The following is an 18424-nucleotide window of genomic DNA, read 5'->3' on the forward strand; positions in this document are numbered from 1 at the left end:
TCTTTTCAAACAAAGAAACAAGTTCATATGCAAGGAATCAAAACATAAACATCTGCCTTTTATTAAAAAACAGCTAATAATTTGCCATGTCATTTTTATGAATGTATACTTTTTTAAAAACTACATAGGTATTACCATGGACTGGACAATTGAAGTATTATTTCAATACCTCATAACTAATATACCCTTAATCACAAAACATTTTGACCCCATGTTCCATAGTTTGACTAATAACAGGAGCTTATGTTACAACAATATCCTGTAATCTGTACAGCATTACTCATCCCTCCAGTGATTATGTGAGGAAATTAGCTGAGGTCTTATTGTGCACAGTAGGTAAATGTTAAATATCAAAGAGTGAAGAACTGAAGCTCAAGCTGTCATCCATAACCACCTGGATATAATTGACGTGGAACAAATTATCATATTAAAGGTTTAGTTTGATCTATTCCACAAAGTGTTAATTCACAGTTTTTTCTCCTGTCTGGGAGGTCAAACAAATAGCTCAACCTTTTAAAGCAGTTTATAGCTAGTCACACAAGTGGCATCTGTTTAAACGCCAAGTGCTTCCTAAGAATTCCTACCAGAGACTCCGTCCAGATGACTTATCCATTCAGTAAAGGCAATGACCACTAAAACTGGTGATGGAAGGACAGCCTGTGGAACACCTTATACCCACTACTGAAGGGCCATAAGTGTTCTTTGGTGCAACTCCTTCTCAGGACACAAGATTAATGAGTAATGAAATTCAAATAAAAATAGTGCTAAAGCAGATAATACTGTGAAAATGAGTAACACAACGACATAATGGGAGTCTGTATTATATTTTATTTGGTGATGAATCTGCCTACATTTTTCTCCCTATAATGAGCACAAATGGGGTTTCTCGATTGATCACAAATGCCACATGGTAGGAATTCCTAGATTTTTCCCCTTTGGAGAACATCTGTATAAACCATTTCTTCCAAATATAGATGACCATGTAGCCCTTATCTCCTTCAAAATGTGATCCCTATTGACATGGCCCTGTTAGGGCAAGGGGAAAAATAACTTCAGCCGTAATGGCAGTACATTGTACATGTAGCCTATCCTATTGATACTGATCTAAGGTACTTCCTGCAGGTATTCACAATTTCAGACTGACAATATACTTTCTCAGGCTAGCTGGTCTAGTGGCTGAACTGCCTGTATGATCTGTGCTGATGTGACCACTTTGGACTTCAATGTCAGGTTGCAAGAGTTCAGGTCAGTCAGAAATTGTTTTTCCGTGGGTCCTGTAGTAAGCAGAGTGAAATACTGAGCTTTCTTTCCCGCATCTAGCAAGCAACAGCTTCAAAACTTCATTTTTGCATCTTGACTGCTTCAGGAAAATGATTACCCCAAATTTATTTTCAAGGATAGAGGCATGGTAAAAATCGACTACTATATCAAACAGTATCTGATATTTAATGACTTCACAGAATGTAGTCATTAAATAAGATTCTCAAAAAAGCAGCTATTAGCAGTCCAGTGCAATACAGTGAATGGTGGATGTGACAAGCTCTTTTTAAAAAATTGAAATTATAGTGGTCATTCTAGACAGCTGGGGGTGAACATCCCGTAATTTAAAAAAACGACTGCTGCTTGGCTGATACAAACTTCATTGATCTCAGGGCTTTTCAAAACTGCCCTCTTCAGGCCATGTTTGGAATGGCTCATGAACTTAATGCTTTTTAAAATACCTGATCTTCAAATAAGCTATTATCTGAAACAGGCTACTCCATCAGCCTCTTCTACCAGTCTGGAAACTTGAGACAGCATCCTGGATAGCCATATAGGCTCCTGCATCTACAACATTCAAGGTTTACTTCTTCCAGCATCAGCAGTTTAACTTACAGTCAGTCCTCTGCTGTCAGAATTAGCCAGCATCCAATTCCTATCTGAGAACTAGCCAAGTCAGCCTTGGTGGTATGTTTGTGTATGAATTACCCAGGATATCTGGTGGCAGGTCAGATGAATTTGTAACACTCCCAGGGAATAAAGCTCCTTTCCCAATTGATTCCGCTTTCTCCTTAAAAACCTGACACGTGGGACTTGGAACATGACAGTTTACAGAACACCATGGAGTTTATAAAGACAAAATAGGAGATTGTCACCCATTTCCACCTCCTTCTCAGAGACAGAAGAGTTTGTCATTGGCAAACTACATGCCTAGAGTTACACGATAAGAAACATGAAGCCTCCCTTGCTTAGGATAAGACATGGATTAGTGCTGTTTCTGTAGCCAAAGCAAGTACTTGGCCTACTTGAGACAGTGATAAATACTCTTAGCTACTGCAGCAATAAAAGCAAGACAAGTTAGTAATCTGGACAATTCAGTCACTCAATAAATGTCAAACTGGAAGCTAAATCCATGACAAGCTGATATGTGCAAAAAACTGCGGATGCTGGAAATCCAAAACAAAAATAAAAATACCTGGAAAAACTCAGCAGGTCTGGCAACATCTGCGGAGAGGAACACAGTTAACGTTTCGAGTCCGTATGACTCTTCAACAGAACTAAGTAAAAATAGAAAAGAGGTGAAATATAAGCTGGTTTAAGTGGTTGGGCGGGGGAGACAAGTAGAGCTGGATAGAGGGCCAGTGATAGGTGGAGATGACCAAAAGATGTCATAGACAAAAAGACAAAGAGGTGTTGAAGGTGGTGATATTATCTAAGGAATGTGCTAATTAAGGGTAGAAAGCAGGACAAGCAAGGTACAGATAGCCCTAGTGGGGTGGGGTGGGGGGAAGGGATCGAAATAGGCTAAAAGGTAGAGATAAAACAATGGATGGAAATACATTTAAAAATAATGGAAATAAGTGGGAAAAGAAAAATCTATATAAATTATTGGAAAAAAGGGGGATCGGAAAGGGGGTGGGGATGGAGGAGAGAGTTCATGATCTAAAATTGTTGAACTCAATATTCAGTCCGGAAGGTTGTAAAGTGCCTAGTTAGAAGATGAGGTGCTGTTCCTCCAGTTTGCATTGAGCTTCACTGGAACATTGCAGCAGGCCAAGGACAGACATGTGGGCAAGAGAGCAGGGTGGAGTGTTGAATGGCAAGCGACAGGGAGGTCTGGGTCATGCTTGTGGACAGACCAAAGGTGTTCTGCAAAGCGGTCACCCAGTCTGCGTTTGGTCTCTCCAATGTAGAGGAAACCGCATTGGGAGCAATGAATGCAGTAGACTAAATTGAGGGAAGTGCAAGTGAAATGCTGCTTCACTTGAAAGGAGTGTTTGGGCCCTTGGACGGTGAGGAGAGGGGAAGTAAAGGCTGCAACACCTGCCCCTTTAGAAAGCATACTGAACACTTTCCTTTATTGGACGAGGTACAGGATACAAAAGCAGAGATGTAATGAGGGAACTGTTTAAAATGCTGGTTAAGCCACAGCTGGAATTTTGTGTACAGTTCTGGTCGCCACATTACAGGAAGGACATAATTGCTCAAGAGAGAGCGCAGAGGAGATTTACAAGAATGTTGCCAAGGCTTGAAAATTGCAGCTGTGAGCAAAGGTTGGATAGGCTGCGTTTGTTTTCCTTGGAACTGAGGAGGCGAAGGGGTGACCTAATTGAGGTGTACAAGATTATGAAGGGCCTAGATAGAGTAGACAGGGGTAGCCCGTATCCCCTAGCGCAGAGGTCAATTACCAGGGGGCACAGATTTAAGGTGATTGGTAGAAGGATTAGAGGGGACATGAGGAAAAACTTCTTCACTCAAGGGGTGGTGGGTGTTTGGGATTTGCTGCCTGGTTTTGTGGTGAAGGCAAAAACGCTCAACTCATTTAAAAGTTACCTGGTTCTGTACCTAAAGTGTTGTAACCTGCAAGGCTATGGACCAGGTGCTGGAAGGTGGGATTAGAATGGGCAGCTAGTTTTTTATTTTTCGGCTGGCGCAGAAATAATGGCCTCTTTCTGTGCCGTAACTTTTCTATGGCCAAGAGAAGCAGTGATATGATCGATATTAGACTATTCCCAAAGCTCTCCTAGCAGCCCCGCACTTTGCACCCTCAGTAAACTTGATTCATCCAAAACTCTATTACCCATATCCTAATTCGCACTAGGTCCCATTCACCCATCACCCCTGTGCTTGCTGGCCCACATTGTCTCCTTGTCTCGCAAAGCCTAAAATTTTAAAATGCTCATCCCTGTTTTCAAATCCCTCCATGACCTCACCCCTCCTTATCACTGTAAGCTCCTCCAACCCTCCAAGATCTCTGCACTCCTCTAATTCTGGCCTTTTGCAGATCCCTGATTTTCATCATTCCACTGCTGGAGGCAATGCCTTCAGCTGTCTGGGCCCCAGGCTCTGAAATTCCATCCTAAATGTCCTCTTCTCTCTACCTCTCTCTTCTCCTTTAAGGCGCTCCTTAAAATTCATCTCTTTGACCAAGATTTTGGTGACCTGTTCTAATATCTCCTTAGGTAGCTCGGAGGCAAATTTTTTTTGATAACTTTCCTGTCGAGCAGCTTAGGATACAAAGTGCTAAATACTAGCAATTTGTTGCTGTAACAAGTGTCTTTGGGCTGGTAAGCAAAATGACCCAACCTGAGTCATTCTAGATGTCTCTACAAATAAAAGAATTCTTAATCGATACAGAAAACAGACCCGGGCAGGATTCAAGTCTAGACCCCAGAGGTAAAAGGATCTCAGAGGTGATCTGACACACGGCAAATCTCAGTCCACAGAATTAACTACGTAGTATTATTGTTTACTTGAGAGCTAAACCCAAGGATAAACTACAAATGCATACTGTGAAAGACACACTTACGAAACATTTTAATAGGACATTTGTAATATTGAATAGGTGGCTGTTGTTAAAAGATAGGTATTAAAATGAGATTTGTTTTTATTAATACTCTGCAAACGGCCTTTATTGCTTTTACTAAAAGACAGAAAGACACAAAGAAAATGTGAAGGGTTAACCCACAATTAGAGGTAAACTTTGATGGTCCAGGCACTAGAAAAAGGCTCGTTACCTCTAACCTTTTCCAGTCAAAGGTAAGGTATTCAAGGCTATTTTCTTCTCCATTGAGAAGATGTCAGATTCAAAAACATTGCTTTACAGGTATTCAAAGGAGGTTTCATAGCTTGAGTTCAAATGCCAAGACCAGCTGATATTTGAGGGAAGTACATTTACAGTTTGATTCAAATCATCTATGCTCTGAGACAAGGACAAAACTTTCATTATCATTTAGGTCACTAAAGTGCTGTGGTTGAGGTCCTTATCTGGACTGCCAAGCTCTCTCAGAACAGTTTATACAGCTCCTCCCTATAAATGGTTCAGATGATTAATTTCTGCTAGTTAATCAGGAATTCACTATTGGCAGATGCATATGAATTCAGACTACTCTTGCATCCTGAATAATTGACATTGAGGAAAAACTTTGGTCAGTCCCTGCATCAATGTACTGGCAGGTGCCATTAAGACTACCATGCTAACATTTGCCATGTTGTGATACCTACAAACGGGTTTTTCTAATTTTGTCCTGTATATCAATCATCATGGAGACTTTGCTGGAATTCATAAGGTAATTATGAATAAGGACAACAATGCAGCCTACCTTCTTCCATCTACCCACAGAGAACCTACAATGACATTTTCTGGGTCATTAATGAACACCGGGTCAAGATGTCTCCCATTTCCTCAGTTCTTTTGGTGACCTCCTCTGTTTCCTCAAATGCTGGAAGTATGTCATAAAGCAACACTTTGTATTTTCTTTCTACCTTCAAGCTTTGCGCCAATCCTCTTTATATATGGTTTTTACGGTTTAGTATTCTGAACTTTGTAAATGTGGAAATAAAACTTCAAACTACGGTCTCACATCAATACAGAGAGGATCATAGGGGTCAAGTCTTTAAAAAAGCTTAAATGGAACAGAAATGGAGGAGATTGTCAACTGAAATGGGTACATTACTGCAATCATATATTTGGCACACAACACATAGGACAGAACTTGTTCCATTTGTCATTTGGTAGTTTGTTTGTACTAAGTCACTATTTTCCCAAGAATTTTTCTTTACACTTACTTTAGAACAACCTTGCTTTAGTTTAGAACATGACACTTCATTTTGATTTTTAAATTAAAACTTGAACAAGAAAATAGTTGTATTACCTGATCCTCACACACAATGCCTCGGTGTATCACATGATAAAAGTGTACTAAGAAATCAGAATTTGGCAAGACATCTTGACGCTTAGTCATAATGTCACAGATTAGTTTGTAGGCTTGCAGTTTTCCCTCCTTGTATTCATTGGGCAGAGTTGTTGCCTAAAAAAGTTACAGCAATACTATTAGACTGCATGAGTTATTGATAAGCTTAGACTCAATTTTTAATTTAAATTTAAAAAAAGACACAAATACGCTTTGATCTAAACATAGAAAAATAGAAACAGGCAGTGGTCATTTGGCCCTTCAAGCCTGCTCTGCCATTCAATATGGTCATGGCTGATCCTCAATCTCAACGCCATACTCCAGCACTCTCCCCATACCCCTGGATGTCTTTAGAGTCTAGAAACCTATCTATTTCCTTCTTAAATATATTCAGTGGCTTGGCCTCCACAGCCCTCTGGCACAGAATTCCGCAGGTTCACCACCCTCAGTGAAAAAGTTTCTCCACATCTCAGTCCTAAATGGCCTGTATCCTGAGATTATGACCCTTTGTTCTAGAACCACCCTCCACCAGAGCAAACATCAGCCCTGCATCCAGTCTGTCCAGCCCTGTCAGAATTTTATACGTTTCAATGAGATCCCCTCTCATTCTTCTAAATTCCAGTGAATACAGACCTAGTCAGCCCAATCTCTCCTCATACAACAATCCTGTCATCCCAGGAATCAGTCCTGAACCTTCACTGCACTCCCTCTATGGCAAGTATATCCTTTCTTAGGTAAGGAGACCAAAACTGCACACAATACTCCAGGTGTGGTCTCACCAAGGACCTGTACAGCTGCAGTAAGACATTCTTGCTCCTGTACTCAAGTCCTCTTGCAATGAAGGCCAACGTACCATTTGCCTTTGTAACTGCTTGCTGCACCTGCATGCTTGCTTTCAGTGATAGGTGTGCAAGGACACCCAGGTCCCTTTGTACATCAACATTTCCCAATCTATCACCATTTAAATAATACTCTGCCATTCTGTTTTTCCTACCAAAGTGGATAACTTCACAGTTATTCTGCATCTGCCATGTATTTTCCCATTCACTCAACTTGTCTAAATTGCTAAATCTACTTCACTGAAATTTAAGTCCATTTTGTTTTACATTTCTGCAAACTGCATCAAAACTGATGAAAGGTCATCGACCTGTTTCTCTCTCCACAGATGCTGCCTGGCCTGCACAGTATTTGCAGCATTTTGCTTTTTTTCTCCAAATTTCAGGTTTCCAGCATCTGCCATTTTTTGCTTTTGTATATATGAATACTTGGAATTTATTCACTTCTCTATTATGATAGCATCAATTAGCACCTAAACCAAATGGAACACTGAGAAACCAAAAGTAAAATTAAGGGAATTTTTAATTTGATATGAAATCACAGGTATCTGCCTGAAAAAGCATTTTTTTATAACTTAATGGAATTAGAAAATAATGCAAATTAATTCATGAGATGTGGGCATCGCTGGCTAGGCCAGCATTTATTGCCCATCCCTAACTGCCCTGTTCAGAGGACATTTTAAGAGTCAACCACATTGCTGTGGGTCTGGAGTCACATGTAGGTCAGACCAGGTAAGGACAGCAACTTTCCTTCCCTAAAGGGCATTAGTGAACCAGATGGATTTATTACAACAATCGACAATGGTTTTCATGGTCATTATTAGACTTTAATTCCAGATTTTTATTCTGCCATGGTGGGATTCGAACCCAGGGCATTACTCTGGGTCTCTGGAATATCAGTCCAGCAACAATACCTCGATGCCACCGCCTCCCCATAATTACTTCATGTTTCTATACTTTTTTTTATTTGTTCATGGGATGTGGGCGTCGCTGGCTAGACCAGCATTTATTGCCCATCCCTCATTGCCCTGTTCAGAGGGCATTTAAGAGTCAACCACATTGCTGTGGGTCTGGAGTCATTCACCATGTATCTGAATACGTTAAAATATGAAATTCTATTGTCATTGTCCTGAAACTACTGGCCCTTCTTCTGTAAATAAAGATAATATCTTCTGTGAATAAAGTATCTGTCCTTCCTTTCCCCAACTTCTCTCTTCCAACCACAGCCCAACTAAAATGCCCACTCAGCTTTTAGTTCAAAGTTCTGATGAAAGATTATGCATGAAACTTTGACATGATTTTACTCTTTAGAAGTGAGGGCTAAACGTACTTGTAGCAATTTATTTTGTTTCAGGTTTGCAATATTTGCAATTTTTAAAATAAATGATAAGGAGTATGCTTGTTTACCTTAAACAGCCAGGACACAAACATACGAAGAGGTGGAATCAGAATTGGCGATTGTGGTGAAATCTGATTATCTAGACTGATACCCAGGTTGTCTCTAATCTAAAATGGAAAAAAAACACAAATATCAATCTTCTTAGGCTTATAAAAAAGGGCAAACAGCACAAGAAGCAATAAAATATAGTCCAACTGTTAAATTAGCCATTTCTATTTAATGAAACCATGATATATGAATGATATTAAATAATCTTCAACTCTGGGTCCTGTGAAAATTCCTAGAAAAAGCTAATAATTTAAGTGCTATTGCTTTGTGGCCTACTTAATTTTTGATCTTTGACTTCAAAATAGTAAATTAAGGTGAAATTCACAGCACTGGTTCTTTAATTGGAATATTTCACAGTTGATGCACCACACTAAAAAACTGTTGTACAGAAGTGTAGTATAATTTTTACATTCATCAGCTGAGATTTTCAAAAAGATTTGTGCATGTTTGTAATTAGAACACTTGATTGAGAACATTTTATATTAGTTCAGTACTCTACTAATGGCAGTGAGACTAATACAGCCACGTGACTTTAATAACATATCGCCACAGCGATTTTTTTTGAGGGGGTGGGAGTGTGAGCTGGAATAAACTGATTGTAAAGCTAGAAATAGGTCACAGTAATAAATAAAGGCCCTTACAATTGCTATTATCTAAAATGCAAAACTTAAGCTAGAAGCCCAAACAAAACCACAAACACAAGAAAAAATTTTGAAGCGCTAGATATTTTTTCCATAGAGCAACACATATTACAAGATGCTAGGAGAGATCTGTTAAAAATTAAGAGATCAGAATGGTTGGAAGCAGGGCATTTTTACGAATTGGGAAGTCAAAAACAAGGGCCATATATATAAAATTAAACATAAGCAATTTAGGCCAGTGAGCAAGAAAAACCTCCTTAGAGAGAGATGCAGAACGCAGTATCAGTAGTTGAGGCAGAATTAATGTCAACATTCAAGATTTGATTGGATAGACAAAAGTAAGAAAAGGGCTTGAAGGCATATGGAATCAAGGTGGGTAAGTAAGATTGGAACTATTAGCTTGTGTGCAGGGTAAACACCAACATGGATTGGCTGGGTTAAATGATCTACTTCTGTATTGTTAACTTTTACATGTTTATAAATATTTCATTACAGAGAACTCCTATTTCTTAAATGTAACATTTCCTGGACTCTAATGAGAGAATATTTTAAGTTCATCCCTGCCTTTTAAGTTTTAGCAGTTTAATTGTTTTTCAAATGCATCTTTAAGTTACATAAATTCACAAAAGCAAAAGAAAGAAAACAAATGCACAAACAACCTGACTGTAACTTCCAAGATACATTCAGTAGAAGGCTTAAGATGTCCAATGACTTAAGCAACGCTTATCTTCAAATCCCCAATGGCCTTTTTGATCAAAACAAACTATCACAAGCAAATGCACTCAACTACATTATTGACAAATTCTGCAAAAAGTCCTCTCAGGAGACTTATGTCAGATGTGTGACAAAGTTTTTATCTTATATGAACCCAGCTACTACTTTACATATTTTTGTTTAACAATACAAGGTTATACTCCTCCACCTCCCTTATGGAATGATAGAATCTAAGAAAAAATATCAAAATACCAACACACACTTTCACTATGCTAACAAACTCTGCTTTTTTTTGACCCAGTATCATACCATCACAATCTGAATTATCATGATGCTTCATGTTTATTTTACATTATACAGACACTAAATTATCTAGAATGTCAGCGTTTCTCAAACGAATTAAAAATAGTCCGACTTCAGTCACAGCAATTTCAGCAACAAAACTAACTTTAGATTTTGCCTAGAAAAAAAGGCTTCCAAAAGGATCTTCCTATATTGATATTACACAATAGTCAATTGAAGGGAACTCTAATTTGCATTTTAGCTACTGTAAATCCTAAGACTAGCCTTCAACCAATTATGATCCTAACAGGACCTTCTAAGTTTCTAATTCAATTTGCAAAAGATTATAGCCTAGAAATTCAGGAGTACCCATTTTTGAATGGTAGAGTCAGATGATATTGCATCTCTGATTTCTATTCACCTAAAAATGGTGTTTTGGGTGGAGACCACGCAGAAGTGGACATAAAGAGGGAGCAATCAGTAGCTTGGGGAGGGGGATGGGGGGTTCAAGCCTAAATACCCTTTCTGTACTCTTGCAAATAGCCAGGCAGTGAAGGTTAGAACTGAAGTCTAATCTTTACACATTAGGCTTTCATTTAGAGACACACATTACAAACATGCACCCTCAAACTCTTCAAACACGTTTCAGTCTGCTCCTATGTATAGCTAACGTCCACCACCTGAATACAATTAAACACAACTAATATATAGTTAACACGTTTAAGTATTAATTATTGCCAACCAACCCCTCTGATACTGAAAATAAAATATTATGCACATGGAGTCTCATTCCTTTAGGTTTTAATTGTGGAGATTTTTTTCAAAAGTAACATTTTATTTTTCTTAAATTTTTCCTTTGTCTTTTTATTCTCTCTTGTAATTCAGTCTTAATTTATTCCTCTTTCTGTATTTGATTCAACATTGAATTTACCTGCTCCAATTTACACTTCATTCTCAGTCCTCTTCTTCTTTATTTCTCAATCCTTCAATCTGATTGGTTCAGCAGACACACAGTTGCTTTCCCTATTCACTCAAGTTCCAGATGCCATTTTCCTCATTATAACGTTATAAACTCATGCATTCAGTGTAAAAAATTTAAAAACCTCAATGTGCAAGGGTATGTCTAACAGAGATGCTGTTAGATGCTCTATGGCAGCAACATTTGGCCCAAAGTATCTTCAGACTCCAAACAACAATGAATGCGTATAAAAATTTAATTATGTTTAAACATACTTAAGGGGGTAAGTGACTGATCAAAAACTATATTAAAACACTTGATGGTGACAGTTTTGTGAAACTTTGAGCTTGTGTTTGATTATATGTTAAGGAGATAATTATTATTATGCCCTGTGAACTAGCTCCCTGTTTACCAATTATGGACGTGAAATACATATAAACACACATGATATAACAGACAATTTGTGTATTTTGTATCAGAAGAACTTAGGAAAATTATTACACAACCAACATACCTTGGCTAGTTTGTGCCAGAGTTCATACAGATGCTCAAAAACCAGGGCATGGATTTTAGGGCAGCGTATGCAGTTGACATCCCCCAAAATGCCCAAAATTCTTCTCCATAGCACAGCCGCTGCATCAGCATGCCAACCAGTGAGGTTTCCTCCAGCAATGATACTGCACTCATCTGCAAGGCATTCACTACTGTCTGTAAATCAAAATAATGATATGTCAAAACATATTTTATGCCATTTAAAATGTTTGGCCATGATGTATTCTAGTTCTTGCACAACAACCATGCAAGCCCCCAGTGACTACATTAATCATTAATATATTAAGAAGATGAAAGTAATTTTTTTCTAAGCTAATATAATTCACAGGAATTATGGTACAACAAGCAAAGGCAATCTATTTGTTCTGTGCCAATATGCTGTTAAACACTGGGTCACAGAAGTCAAATACCCAATCCATTCTGATATGTTCTCAGTCCAAACCTCCAAAAATATAATGCAAAGAAAAGGGTATAATTAAGAGACATTGACATGGGAACAAATGTGTTACATTTGGTACACAACTTTGATTTCTCCCCTCTTAGCCAAAAATAATGAAATGTAATGAAACATCACATTCTGATGTTTGGTTCAAAGATATGACAGATTAAAATATATAACACTAGAATTTACGTATCTGTGATAACATTGGGCATTATCTTTGGACCGAGCAAGCCTACATATATCTATTCATTAAGACTTGTTTCTTAGATAAGTTGAAACATTACTGATGATTTGTGTCACAAAATATATATCAAAAAATTGGGATGCTGCAGCCTTTACCTACATTTGTGTAAAAATCTCCTGAGATATCTTCTGAAAATCTATTTGTACTACATCTACTATATTCCCTTTACTTAACCAGCATCTCTTCAAAAACACAAGCGCTGTCTTCTAATCTTTCCAACATTGGTGTCATCCTGCACTGAGTCTTGACTCGAGCTTGATTTCTCAGTGGAAAAAAAATTCAAGCTGGAATTCTCTCTAATTGATTTAAAATCAATTTCAAAGCTCTGCCTATATTGATTTCTGTTAGCCTGATGATTTCATCTCTTTTATGAGAGACATGGGTATCCAATTTTAATTGTAAGACTTTGAATATGCAATGTTAAACTAGTTCTAAGCACAAATCCTCAGGAGGGACAAGCAAACATTCTCCACTACAGCTGTCACATGCCAGTGTTGTTACACTGTTGCTGGCCTTACATTGTATAGAGCAGTGTGGAGAGTGTGCTGAGGAGTTACCTAATTGACTCATCGCTTAGTCGTCATATGGCACCAGAAATTGGGTTTTCGTTTCAATGTTGGCTTTCATGGAGTATTAAAATCAAAATTAATTGATATATAATGATGATCCCATTGCACTGCATTCATTCCTCAGCCCTATCACCTCTTACATTAAAAAAATCATCCATGCCTTTAGCACCTGTACATCTGACCAATACTATCAAAATATAACCTACAAAGATTCCAACTCATCCAAGACTACTGTTGTCAGCTTATCCCATACTAGGTTTTGCCAGCTACACTGACTAGTACTATCGGTGGATGTGCTGTACTTAGATTTCCAGAAGGCATTTGATAAGGTGCCACATCAAAGGTTATTGCGGAAAATAAAAGTTCATAGTGCAGAGGTTAACAATATTGGCGTGGATAAGGACTGGCTGGCTAGCAGGAAGCAGAGGGTGGGCATAAATGGGTCATTTTCTGGCTGGCAGGATGTAACAAGTGGTGTGCCACAGGGATTAGTAATGGAGCCTCAACTTTTTACAATTCATATAAATGACTTGGATGAAGGGACTGATGGTATAGTTGCTAAATTTGCTGATTACACTAAGACAGGCAGGAAACTACGTTGTGAGGAGGACACAAGGAACATACAAAGGGATATAAATAGGTCAAGTGAGTGGCCAATGTTCTGGCAAATGGAGTTTAACATGGGAAAATGTGAAATTGCCCATTTTGTCAGTAAGAATAAAAAAGATGCATATTATCTAAATGGCGAGAGGTTGCAGAGCTCAGAGATGCAGAGGGATATGGGTGTCCTAGTGCATGAATCGCAAAAGGTTAGTATGTAGATGCAGCAAGTAATTAGGGAAGCTAACAGAATATTATCGTTTATTGTGAGGGGAAATGAATACAAAAGTAGAGAGGTTATGCTTCAGTTATACAGGGCATTGGTGGGGCCACAACTGAAATACTGTATACTGTATTGGTCTCCATATTTAAGGAAGGATGTAAATGCATTGGAAGCAGTTTAGAGAAGGTTTACTAGACCAATACCTGGAATGGGAGGGTTGTCTTATGAGGAAAGGTTGGACAGGCTAGGCTTGTATCTGCTGGAGTTTAGAAGAGTAAGAGGCAACTTGGATGAAACTTAAGATCCTGAGGGGTCAGGACAGGGTGGATGTTGAATGGACATTTTCTCTTGTGAGAGAATGAATCTGGAACTAGGGGTCATTGTTTAAAAATAAGGGGTCACCCATTTAAGACAGAGATGAGGAAAAATTTTTTCTGAGGGTCGTAAGTCTTTAGAACTCTCTTCCTCAAAATTCAGTGGAAGCAGTCTTTGAATATTTTTAAGGGAGAACTGGACAGGTTCTTGATAAGCAAGGGGGTGAAAGGTTATCAGGCATGGGTGGGGCTGTGGAGTTGAAGTTACAAACAGATCAAGCTACGATCTTATTGAATGGCGGAGCAGGCTCGAGGGCTGAGTGGCCTACTCCTGCTCCTAATTCGTATCCCATCCTCTTCTACCTACACAACTTCCTGCCTCACTCATCCTTTTCAAAATTCTGACCTTCCTTTATAAATCTCTTTATAGCCTCACTGTTTGAACTCTGGTTTCTCTCCCTCTGCTTCACCACTGGTTACATTCTCTTCCAAAACTCACCATTTTCCCACATCTTTACATTTGAACTCTCCTCAAATCCTATCCCTTCAAACACCACTTCAGTCCCCTAGCCAACTCTAACTTCCACTCGTGCTACCTCCCTTTCTAATCTTTCTGGCATGTGCTGGATAAGCACAAATTGTTACATGCATTAACAGATAATTCAGTTCAACTTGTGTTGTTTGTGAACACATTAGACTTCCAGTTCTTTGTAGATAGGTAACAATGTCATCTTGTTTCCTATGGAAGCAGCAATTATGCAATGTGGTTCAGTGAAAGAGATTTAAGCAGTTATTCAAAACGTTTGAGCTGCATTTCTTCTCAGGCCAGAATTATTTGTGTAGGTCTTCCTTTTTGCAATTCTATGAATGAGATCGAATCAGGTCATAATGGTCAAGGTGCTTTTAATAGATCTGTTAGGACTGGAAAGTTCTGTAATCCTCTGTACTTACCCTCCAATGTCTTTACACCGAAGGTGGCTGTGGGGCTAGCGCTGCTACCCAGCAGCGCCATGTAATTTTCAGATTTTCATCCTCTCAGTGCATTTGTCTGCCCCCAAAACCCATTCCTTCCTATTTTGCTGATTGCTTGGAGTTCTAATAATCAACACCGAGGCATTATCTAATATAAATTCTATAATTTGCTATTCTGATGCCAATTACTGGCCTGAATGGCCTCCACAGGTTTTTCAGTGCTTAGTCCTGGTTGAAGATCTCTGTAGAATGACCTTTGTCTATATGCACTTTACATTTTGCTGTGGATTGATTTAGCCTTGATTCAATTGTTTTAACACTAAAAAAGATGTACATTTGTAATGTGATAATGGCCTTTTCTTTTTTAATTTTTCTCAATTTTCGTTTTTGTCTCGAGCTTGAGTACATCCCATGTGCACTGTAGCTATCAATTAATTCATGAATTCCAAAAAAGTTTCAGAGACAAATGACTATACATTACAATCCCTGCCCTACACTAAGCTGGGCCATTAGTGTCTATTCTAATAGGGACAAAGTCAAAGCTGAGATACATTCTTGGCTAGACCAAATATAAGCAATGTTTCCACATACACACATGAACAATACATTGTGAACATTCATCTCAATAAAAGGGATGATGTTGCATTAACCAAATTAGCTTACTAATTTCCAAAATTAAACATTGTACAAAAATGCTGAATTATAAAGCGTGAGTTAACATTTGAAATCTAAAATACTAAAAAAATGCTATTTTTTCTAAGAGGCCAAATTACATTTTGGGTGAAACCTATGCAACACAAGATTTTAAAACCAAATTTACAAAGAGCACTGACATCAACAACTTCACATTAAACTAACAAAATGATGACATGGTGACACAACATAGAGTGGGAACTTTTCATTTTCATCGACAAGGTGCACTGTGAGAGGATGAAAATATAAAAATTATATGGTGCTGCTCGATAGTAATTTGGTGGAGCAGCTCACCTGCAATTTATGAAACCCACTCAATTTTCACTCCACTGATTTCAACAGAATAAAATTTGGCCAGATTCTATAAAGGACAAGTAATCCTGTCTGTTAGAGCACCTCCCTGCTGAAAATTAAAATCAACCCCATAGCTTAGAAAAATTGAGGGGTGCTCTTGTCAAATGTCTTTGTAAAGGTCTACCCAACAGAAATTCTGATCAACATTTTCATGGAACTACAAATTTTAAGAAAACTTAAATTAATTTTGAAGATACCATTAGCAGCTTCAGAAAATGTCATAGTTTTAAATATGGTGTGGATTTGAATCTAGCATCCCCCACTGGATATTTCCTGCTGCATCAGGATTACTGTTTCAGTTGTACATATTTTGAGATGTGTTTCAAACTAAAATATAAAGCAGTCTTAATTTAAACCTTTTAAATATATTTATTAATGTGCTTATATTTTATTATATGCCCAGTTTCATTGTTAAAAAAAAAAGCTAGCTTCTATAGAACACTGGCCAATTACACCTGATCATATGTATTTCAACTATGCTTTTAACCACCCTTCTCCTCCAAAAAGAGGTCAGTTCAACTAACAGACAGTTCCTCTGCACTCCCTAATCAACCCTGTGGAAGTAAAACAAGAAACTGTCACTTGCACCGACTGCAATTAGTGGCAAGAGAGCCTGTGACTATTTTCAGGTGAGGCGCTCTGCAAGGGAGTCAGGGATCTACTGAGCCAGTTAAGCACCTATTTAGCATCTCTAATTAAACAGAAGTTTGGCGGGTCCCTTGCCCATCCAGTCAAAATACAATTTTGTCTCGAAAATAGAATGATGATCATTTATGATCAGGGAAAGGTTACCGAGTATGGTGACTGAATGTCAGGTCTTTCAAAGAGAGCTTTGCCCAGAACTGCATTTCAAAGCTAACTGAACATTTAGGTCATCCTTTTCCTGGGCACATAGGATGGCCCACGGTAGAGCAAGGAGGAACATCAGGCGAGAAGAATTACATGCCCAAAAGTGAGCCCATACAATTGATGGGAAATTGGGCATCAGTCAATTACTGAAACATGAGCCATGTGATCCACTCTGCCTGAATTCTCTCTGTGTATCATGCACAAGCAATCTTAAGTGCCCAGATGCATGAACAGGAAAATCTATCCATTAACTCCCATTGGAAAATGTGTCCTGCTTAAGATTGTTGGGCAATTTCACCAACAGGGAACACAATATGGAAACATGGCTCCCAAAAGCTGGCTTCATCTTGAAAGAGGCATCATACATTAATGAAAAAAGTGGAGGAGTTTTTTTTTTAAAAAACCACACAGAGATCAGCATACTGAAAGTACAAGCTGATAAACATGAAGTCATGTCTCTCGTTTGTATTTTTTGAACTATGCAAAAAAGAACACAGTTGAAGCAAAAGCAAAGTACATGGATTGTGGAAATGCTGACAATGTTTCAGCAGGGCTTGCAGCATCTGTGAAGAACAAAACAGAACTCGTGTTTCAGGTCAATGACTTTGCATCAACCTGAAATGTCAATTTACCTATGCAGCAAGTTCTATTAAAATTACCAGAAGGGCAGCTGGAATTAAAATAGGCAATTGGTGTGGAAGTAGCTATGTTTATTTTGATTGTGAAACCAGTGTTGCTTCCCAATTACTCAAAATTCATTTTAACAGCAAACCACGCTGAATCACTAAAATTGTTTTCCTGGAAACTTGATTCGAGTTTGCTGCAATAAATACAGAACAGTTGCAAATTCAACTTTTCAGTGATGAGCTGCTGGCCACTATTTCAAATCAAATAATTTTAATCCTATTTACGGCGACTTTAACATGCTCATCACGAGCACTGTTCCATACATGTTGCTGATATTTTGTTCCCTAAACCTGTGGACATGCTGAAACTTACATTAAGATGTATCTGAAACAAACAAAGGATCAATATTCAAAGGATAACCTCAACGTTCAATAGTTTTTTTGTTTACTTGCAGTTATGTTCATATTACAATATTAAGATTATTCATACCTGATTTAGGATTTTCAAATGTAAATCACTAAGACAATGTTAAAAAAGGAGAATAATGAGGCTATTTGCACCATTTCTTTTCAGAAAGCAGAAACTCAATGAACCAAATAAATTACCCCCAGATGAAAATAATGTATAATCAACCAAAAAAAAATACCCAGATCCTCAGGAATTTGCAAGACAGACTGATGTAGTTTTTCATCCAGGAGCGGAGTGGAGTCCTTGGATTCAGGTTGCATGGGGAAAGCTGATGAAAGAGTGGGTTGTGCGCAAATTGCTGAGAGGGTAGAAAGGGCAGTATCAAAACCTAAGAGGGAACAGAAAAATATCCATCATGGGTTTATTTAAATTAATGCACCAAATTAACATATCATCAGAATGCTTTGCAAGTTCAAGGCAAGTATCTGCCCTTAGTAGGGATGAAAACTCTATCATATTCAGCCTT

The 18424-nt window shown here is 38.2% G+C and overlaps 1 protein-coding gene across 5 annotated transcripts in view; it reads right to left on the reverse strand.

The window, feature by feature from the left end:
- The window catches only part of ralgapa2 (Ral GTPase activating protein catalytic subunit alpha 2), a 515740-nt gene that overhangs the window by 289616 nt on the left and 207700 nt on the right, over positions 1 to 18424 (reverse strand). For all 5 annotated transcript variants that reach the window (XM_078556382.1, XM_078556383.1, XM_078556384.1 and 2 more), the window contains exons 21-24: positions 18137 to 18286; positions 11566 to 11759; positions 8417 to 8515; positions 6135 to 6290 (exon numbers count right to left, since the gene is read on the reverse strand). In XM_078556382.1, coding sequence (XP_078412508.1) covers positions 6135 to 6290; positions 8417 to 8515; positions 11566 to 11759; positions 18137 to 18286 — 599 coding nt within the window. The remainder of the gene's footprint in view (positions 1 to 6134; positions 6291 to 8416; positions 8516 to 11565; positions 11760 to 18136; positions 18287 to 18424) is intronic.

The sequence above is a fragment of the Cetorhinus maximus genome, chromosome 14 (assembly GCF_964194155.1).
Source record: "Cetorhinus maximus chromosome 14, sCetMax3.hap1.1, whole genome shotgun sequence".
In the NCBI taxonomy this organism is placed as follows: Eukaryota; Metazoa; Chordata; class Chondrichthyes; order Lamniformes; family Cetorhinidae; genus Cetorhinus; species Cetorhinus maximus.